The following is an 8,979-nucleotide window of genomic DNA, read 5'->3' on the forward strand; positions in this document are numbered from 1 at the left end:
CAGTGGTTTTTTTCCTTTCCTGGTTCATTTTGTTTGAATTTGTCATAATTGATTCATAATACATATGTTATGAATTATATGCCCTGTTCGATCTATATACGCAGAGTGCCTTGGAGAGGTGCTTTCTCAAGTTATATATAAATCTAAATATATAAATCACGTAAGGAATTAATCTGAAGTAAGTAAAAAGTGCAAAATTTCCCCTTTTAAAATAAGGAGGATTTGCAGCAAAATGTTACAGTGTATTTGGGACTTTTCAAAGAAATCAGTAGGATTTAAGTACCCTGTTTTCATTAGGATTTGGGCACCTGATTCCTTCTTATTCCTTTGAGGGATATGGGACTTACAGGAACTTACACAGTGTTGTGTGCATTTTCTTTCCTGTTAGTGTTAGAAGAAATGTTCTTGTTGACATACTGGAAGCGCATGCTATTACTATGTGCTATAATTCAGCCCATGTGGAATGATAAGATTGCTGCTGCTTCTTCTAGCTTCCGCTTATGTCAATGTACCAGCTGCAATAATATTTCAAGTCAATCCCTGTCTCTGGATAGTTGGGGGAAGGTCAGCTATATTTGACTCTCCTTGCCCTGAGAATGAAGAGAGTACAGCTCTTCTATCAGTGTCCTAAAATAGAAGGCCCTTTCCATCTGTTGGTCTGAAGTCAGCCTCATGGAACACAAATCAACCAGAGGGCACAGGGCTACAGAGAAAGAAAGACAAGGAACGATAAAGTTCTTCAGACAGAGGTTTCATTGTCCAGACAGCATTAACTATCAACTAGCTTAATTTCTTTTTTTTTTTTTGTCCTTTTTTTGGATGGATACATTTTTAAAAACAATTTTAAGCCTGATTCATATTCATCTGGAAAGAAATCAATAATGAAACTGAATGTGGGAATATTTTTTGGAGGCTTCTTTGGGGCTCTGGGAATTTTGCTCTTTTTGGTGGCCTTTGGAACAGATTACTGGCTTCTCGCTACAGAAGGTGGAAAGTGTACAACAGGTCCAGATGACGTTGGGGTTCGTATGTATATTTCTTCTTCATAATAATGACCTCTACAAGTTCAGAGGTGTGTTGATCTCTTTCTACAGGGAGCAAGAACTTCTGTATTGAAACTTATGTACAGAATCACAAAATGCAGTCTGAAGTTCTTACAAAAGGAGCTATAAGTGTACGGCTCTTTTGAGATAATCAACAGGCAGATAGGGTGCATTTTATTATTTTTTCAGCTTTTCACCTATATTCAATAGGACTTGATTCTCTCAGCTACCTGTCTTGAATCAGGCTGCAAAGATTATGTTTGTTTTGTGTAGGAGGAAAAGATCACTTTCCACCATGAAGGTTTCTTCTGGAGGTGCTGGTTTAGTGGAGATGTAGGGGAGAACACTACTAACATTTGGAAATTCTGGTACAGTAAGTGACCTTTTAAGTTTTTGCATTCCCCTTACCACTCTGTTGTAAAAGCCGATTTTTTTTTGGTTTGTTTGGTTGTTTATCATTGGTTCGGATTAGCTCTGTGGTAGCCAAGTTCCTTAGTTACATTACTAATTAAACTGTGACAAGCAATGATTTAACTGAAAAAGACAAAAATAGAACAAAATCATGCATGCATATATCCCAACTCTTTCTTATCCATAACTACACTAGCAGACAGAGTCATCTTCAAGTTATCAGTTACCAGGACAATCTTTTGCAGTTTGTTGTTATCTGACCACTTGCTTTCTTTAACAAGATTGTAGGAAGCAGAACAGAATGAAGCATAAAGTTAGAAAAAATCCCTTATATTCCACTCTCAAATTTTCTGGTGAGGGATGGGTGGGCTGAAGAGGAAATTGAGTTTACCCTCACTAAAGGACAGATCAGAAGAATCCCTCTCCTAAAATATGCCAGCGATCTGAGATCTAAATGTAATCTAGAAAATCATCAGGACATAAAAACACCATCTGAAAGGTTGCCGAGAGGTACTAAGGTACCAAGCACCATCTGATGTCTTCTACAGGTACACTTCTTGAAGGCATCACTTTTTGTAACTGGATTTACCATCAGGAATCTCCCATACGTAGGCTGGCCACAGAAAGTCCCTTTCATTCCTCTTGGCCCATCTCTCTTAATCACAGAGCCCCTTATTAGATTTCCACACAGCTTGTGACAACTGAAAGGTTGGAGAAGAGCTGCACTGTGCAGGTGTGACCTCAATCTGCCATGTTTTGCTATCCATGTCATTCAACATTAGGTAACACATGTAATGCCTTCTGTAGCTAACTTCCCTTGAATCTTATAAGCCTTGAAATTGTCAAGAACATTCGGCATTTGGAAGTTTGAAATATTTAATCCATTTAATCTAGTGAATATTCATCATGCACAGGGAAGAATGAAGGTGATAGGCCTTTTATAAACATTTCAGATCAGGAAAAAAGATGCTTTCATTTTTCCCTGAGATATTGGCACCATAGACTTTGGTTGAAAACACAAACCAAAAGCTGTGAAAAAGTTTCTCTCACTGCCCTAATTCAGGGCTGCATTTTAAATATCTCCATCCACTTAGGATCCTGAGTTCAGATTTCTTTCCTGAGAGTTGGCCCATAACAGGCAGTACCTAATGCTTTTTAGAAAGACAGTAGTAGTGGCACCTAAATTTACTATAACAGCCTAACAAGTAGAGAACTTGGCCAATGAGAAAGCTGGGTTCTAGATCATCCTTAGCTCTCATATGAAATTATCCTAACCAGTGCAATATTGAACCATCTAGCTGGTAGCACCTTTATGCCTTCTGTTGAAGCTGGGTCATTGTCTAGCTAAGAATGCAGGATCATGGAACCAGGCGGAGAACAATGAAATGGGAACCTGGCTCTACAATTCCTGGGAGGTATGAGTCCTGGGCTATAGCCTCAGTTCCCATTAAGGATTCTTAATGTATTTAGACAGCTATAGGATAAAAAGCAGAAATAAGCTTTCAGGGACCAGACCCTAGATCAGGGGTGTGCAATTATTTCAGGTGCAGGGCTGCCCATTGAGTTCTGGCAAGCCATCGAGAGCCGCATGACAGGCAGCCAGGGTCAGATAAATATTAAGTTTCTAAATTTTTAGGGGCCCCATGGGCTGGATACAATGGTCCGGCAGACCGCATCTGGCCCAAGGGCTGCATTTTGTTCACCCCTGCCCTAGAATTCCCTCTCTTGTCTAAGTGCCTTAACCACTTAACAGTACTTCCACTGCCGCTTGAATTCTACTCTATGGAGCGGCTCAGCTACTTCAACAGTGGGGGTAGATGTTTTCCCTCTTACACAGTTCTCCTATTGGGGTAATTTCTGCAAAGTAGGAGATGTAGTGTTGAATCCTTCTAGGCTGAGGAGGGCCTAGAACAGGTCTCCCATTTTTTAGATGGTTGCTATAATGATTAAGTTACTTTAAAGGGGGCAGATTCCTTCTCCAGCTTTTGAATGAAAATGACTGTGGATACTGTGCTTTGTCCTACTGGGTTGCATTAGGCCTTCTCAGCGCACCTAATGGATTAGTCCTCCCTGGAGACTTGGGTAGAGTTTAAGTGCCACTGCATCTCATGTATGTATCACAGCAGAGCATAGGTAGGAACTAGACTGCTCAGACTTGATGATTCAGTGCTCGCTCAGAAACCTAAGCTGAGGTTACTTATGGAACTTGGTGGTCTGACATGTAGGCATCAAATGGTGAATAAGGGGTTTTCGTGCCTGCTGGTACGGGGGTTTTCTGGACCGCTTTTCTGGACTGAGGCACTAATATTCTGCTTACGTTCATTTTACAAACACTCTCTGGATCTCACCTTTAGTCCTTAGAAAAGCATGTACGTATAACTTTATTGAACTATATTCTGGCTGTTACTAAAGTCTTTATGCTGCTACGGAAGTAGAATGTTTCCTTTAACCTGCCCTACCTGGGCATTCTCCTCAGATAGGGCTATTACTAAAAGAGAGGCAAATGGGTAGAATTGATCTCTGGTATGAAGCCATTTAGTACAATAGGAATGGGGCCAAAGTGGATATTGCCTCCCTTGCTGTAGTAAAATCTACAAGAAAGTTCATAAAAATTTTGTCCAAAAAACCCCCAAACAAGCCAGCCTTGTAGACTGGACTATAGAACTCAGCCCAACACTTCAGACTGTTTTAAACTTCTGTTGGGAAAAGATGCAGTGCATCTTCATCAACACTAATGTTGAACCTTTTTCTTCTTTTTCCTAGCCAACCAGCCACCTTCTAAAAATTGCACACATGCTTACCTCTCACCATTTCCTCGTATCCGAGATGAATACAACTCAACCTCCTATGACTCTGCAATCAGTAAGTACTTTCTTTGGCTGCAAACGGTTCTGATACCTATACTTGCCAGAAAACAAATTTGAACACTCCAGTACACAATAGCTTTATCACTTCACACAGTTTAATTAATAGACTTTTGGTATTTCATACAATTTGGAAATAAAAAGTGCAAGCAAAAATGCCTTTACTTCCCTTCACCAGCACTGAATTGCTCATTTCTGAAAGATGGTAATATTTAGGCCACTGTCCAGCAAACTCTATAGCACATTTAACTTTAAGCATGGGAATAAAGTTATGAAACCACACAGGATACCTCCCAAGCTTAAAGCTAAGTGTGTGTTTAAGTGCTTCTTTGGATAAGAACCATAGTCTACAAATATGACATTTCCTTTTTGAGAGAGATTTTTGTTCTTTTAACAATAAATAAAGTGTCTCCCTAAAATTTGAGCTTAGACTTGGATAAAGTATAAAATATAAAACCATTTAGCTATTCTACAAAGAGTAAAAAAATTCCATGAATCTCCTCATAGTTAACCTCATACAGTTATACATTCATGAACAGTTATACTGTTCATGTAAAGAATATTTCTACTTCACCTATTTTTGTTTTTCTTGACATGGGTTTAGTGAGGTCACTCTACAGTAATGATTCAAATTTTTCTTTTTGTGGTTTTGATGGTGTTAGGGGATTTTTTTTATCTTTATGCAGTCTGAGAGAGAGAGAGAGAGAGAGAGAGAACGAACAATTTGGGTTCTTTGAATCAGAATCTTTAAGTTTCCACTAAATTAATATTTGAGGATACACTTGTATTGGTCTTATTTTGTCAGGTACACCCTAATGGAGCATGTATGCTGTGTAAGATTTAAAAACCTATACATCCCTGCAGTATATGTTGACACCAGCAAACTCTACAGGAATTACTCTAATATACAATGCTAAAGACATCATTATCTGCACAGAACTTGAAAACCTGTGTTTGTACAGCTGCCATTAAAATGGACAGATTTGACTGAAACAAGGACTTTATGCAAATGCAGCAAAAATTACTTTTGAAGTAGTATGTGGTTCCTCTGTTTTTCAACTGTAACTCATAATATATGGATAAATGGCTGCTGTGTATTGTTGGACCTTCACTATACCTGTTTGCAGTTGCTTACAGGATCCAGTTTTATTTTACATATGGCTCACATAAGAAAATAACATGCATTGCCAGAAATTCTATTGATATTTTTAAAATATATGAACTAATAGCAGAAGCAGAGTACAAACTTAGTCATTTAGAGTCAGAGGTCAAATCTAGGACTTTACAGCACGTCTACTGAAGTTTAATCTTTCCAGGTACATATGACAGAACCTTAAACCCCTACTAATCTAGGAAAAGTATAAATCAATCATTAATTCAGAAATTCACAAAAAATCTTCAAATTATTATACATGATTACACACAGATGGACAAATAAAGAATAAGAAAGGGAGAAGGAATATCATCAAAATTTTAATTATTTTAGTTAATATTTGCCAAAAGAACCATTGCTTAAATATAATTTACTTACTTATATTTCATATTAGAAGATTAGAGACTATACAGTAGATGCTGTTTTAGGAAGTGTATTCAAGACCATTCCTACTATATAAATAGAGACACAACTGGATTGCTTTGGAGCTTATTAAATCTGTGTTAAGAAAGAAATTGTTTCAGCATCTGAGATTAGTTGTTTACTAAAGCAGATCTTCATGTTAAAGAAACTTTACATGTGAGCAGAATAATACCCCCTGATGTTTGATGCTTTTTATATTGTCATTTTTGCCAGTGCAAAAGCCTCCTTGGGCTTTGGCATAACACAACTACCTGCAACATCTTCTAGAAGTTTGTATACCTTGCTGGAATTGTGCTTGCTAAGGGAAGAAAATATTATTAATGTTCTATTATTTTTAGCATACCCTGGGAGAAATTATAGCTGTTGAAGACAATGGTAAAACTCCAATTGAGATCAATCTGACCAAGAGTTAACCAATTATTTGTGTGTCTGGGTCCAATATTAACTAAATAAAGGACAAAAATGAGACTATCAAGACACTGAGATTACTGCCTTCTTTTATCTCTTTTCTGTTGTTTGCTGATGATCCTGGTTACCTCAGCTGATATCTCAATGTTGCAAAACATGAATGGATCACAACTCCCTTTTCACAAGCTCATAACTTTCTCAACAGTCTTCCAAGCTTGATTTTTTCCTTGAAGAGTTATTTATTCATTCATGGTCAGTCCCTTAAAACATGCTTTATTTATGGGACAATCAGGAGGAAGAAGGGCAACATGACTGAGTTGGGGGGGGGGGGGCGCTATAGGGCACAGTGAGCTGAATATAAAATGTAAGGGTATAATGTTGTTGCAAAAAAGTTAATAGCATGCTGGATGTATCAGTAAGAGTGCCATATTCAAATTATGGGCACGCAAGATATTTCTGCTCTGTTCTACACTGGTGAGGACTCACCTGGTGTACTGTGTCCAGCTTCAGGCACTATACTTTAAGAAAAATGTGGACAAATTGAAGAGTCCCGGGGTGAGTAGGGGAACCAAATATGATTTGAGGTCTTGAATACATGATACTTGAGTAATACTTGAAAGACTGGAATTATTTAGGCTAGAAAAGGGATAACTGAGAGGAGATAATGACTAGAAAAAAAAAAAAGATATAAAAGATGATGATAATCAGTTGCTATTTGTGTCTACTGTGGACAGGAGAAGTAGTAATGGACTTATGCAGGGATATCTATGTTTAATATGAGGAAGAACCTTCTAACTATGAGGAAGGCTATGTACTGGAAGAGATTATTTTAGACAGATGGGGAGGTTTTAGAAAAAGCTTATCTGGGATAGTTTAAACAATAATGCTCAGAACAGGAGCAAGTGGTTAGGCTACCTAACCTCCTCAGGGCTATTTCAGTCCTATTTTTCTAAAGGTGATTTTTCATAGACTTTCTCCAAGAAAAGTATTAAACAGCTACCATGACAAAAGCCAACCACAATCATAACAGAACTGGGGATATAAACACCCATCTGCTCATACATTCATAGCCACCTTTACAAGTTAAACATCATAGATTCAAAATTTCAACTCATTACACTTTTTACAGTCACCATTATTTTATATTACTCTGCACATTCTTTTTGTAAACATCATGGTCTGTATTCTATCCCATTCATTGGGCATTTGAGTGAATTTAGGTCTTTAAGTGTGATTCAGGGACTTGAGCAGGGTGAAACAGAGTTGTACTTAGGTGCTTAAGTCCATGTAGACACCTAATAGTTGGAATAAAGTCTTGCCCTGTATGTCTTTTAGGGATTGAATAACAGTTTACAGCAGGGGTGTGCAAAATACAGCCTGCAGGCCGGATCCAGCCCACAAGGCCATTCTATCCGACCTGCAAGGCCCATAAAAAAAAAAAAAGTAGAAAATTAATATTCATCTGCCCTTGGTTCCTGTCAAAAATGAGGAGAGGAGAAGGGCAGGGGGGACCCCAGGCAGGGAATGAGCATGGGGAGGGGGGAAAGCAGCCCCTCCCCCACCCTGTGCCCATTGCCCTGTGCTGCAGTGGCTCACAGCCCACCTGGGGCTGCCTGTAGCTGCTCCGATGAGCATGGGGAGGGGGGAAAGCAGCCCCTCCCCCACCCTGTGCCCATTGCCCTGTGCTGCAGTGGCTCACAGCCCACCTGGGGCTGCCTGTGCCTGCACTGTGAGCGGCTGCAGCAGGGAGCGCCAGCCATGGGGTAGGCAAGGGGCTGCTTTTCCTGCCCCTGAGCTCAGCTTTTCCCTGGGCTTCTTCCTGGTGCAGAGGAAAGTGGCCCCTTGCCCACCCCATGGCTGGCGCTCCCTGCTGCAGCCGCTCACAGTGCAGGCACAGGCAGCCCCAGGCGGGCTGCAAAGCAGCTGCAGCATGGGGCGCTGGGCATGGGGCGGGGAGGGGCTGCTTCCCTCCCCACCAGCGCTCAGCACCACCCTGTAATCCAGCCCCACTGCCAGCCTGGGCCCCACACAGGCTCCAGACTTGCCCACTGGGGCTGTGTGTGGCGACAGCAGCTGCGGGCCCCCCCCCCGCTTGCTGTGCTGGGCAGTGTTTGCCACTGCTGCCTGTGGGCTGCCCAGTGTGCGAGCTCTGGGGTGGGTTACAAGCTGGTGCTGAGCGTGGGTAAAAGCGGCCCCTCGCTCGCACCATGGCTGGCACCCTGCACTGTAGTTGCTTGTAGCCCGCATGGGGCTGCCTGTGCCTGCTCCAGACAGCCCCATGTGGACTGTGAGCACCTGCAGCAGGAAGCGCTGCCCATGGGGCAGGCGAGGTGCCATTTTTCCCCCACGCTTAGCACCAGCTTCTTTCCTGCTGGCAAGCAGGGGGTCAGGGCTGTGTGCTGCCCCACGCCTGTACTGCGGGGCTGGGGGACACTGGTAGTGAGTGGGCGGGGAGCCAGAGGGAGCACGGGGCCTGCACCGGTGTCCTAGGGCCAGTGCTGGCGGGGCCCAGAGCAGGGTGGCAGGATTACAGGGTCCCAGCTGGCAGGGGCTCTATGGAGTCGGGCCAGCTCCCCCTTCTTCCTGCTGGTGCAGCCCAGCCTGGCTCCATAGACCCCTGCCAGCCTATGCTCTGCTGTGGGCCCCACTGGTGCTAGCCCTGGGGCATTGGTCCCAA

At 41.9% G+C, this 8,979-nt stretch overlaps 1 protein-coding gene across 1 annotated transcript in view; it reads left to right on the plus strand.

The window, feature by feature from the left end:
- Positions 1-583: 583 nt before the first annotated feature.
- The window catches only part of TMEM182 (transmembrane protein 182), a gene marked incomplete at its 3' end in the record, with an annotated part of 46,210 nt that continues 37,814 nt past the window's right edge, over positions 584-8,979 (plus strand). The window contains exons 1-3 of the mRNA XM_006031520.2: positions 584-1,022; positions 1,317-1,416; positions 4,218-4,316. Of these exons, the coding sequence (XP_006031582.1) occupies positions 882-1,022; positions 1,317-1,416; positions 4,218-4,316 (340 nt within the window). The remainder of the gene's footprint in view (positions 1,023-1,316; positions 1,417-4,217; positions 4,317-8,979) is intronic.

This window comes from Alligator sinensis, unplaced genomic scaffold (assembly GCF_000455745.1).
Source record: "Alligator sinensis unplaced genomic scaffold, ASM45574v1 scaffold680_1, whole genome shotgun sequence".
NCBI classification, from domain to species: domain Eukaryota; kingdom Metazoa; phylum Chordata; order Crocodylia; family Alligatoridae; genus Alligator; species Alligator sinensis.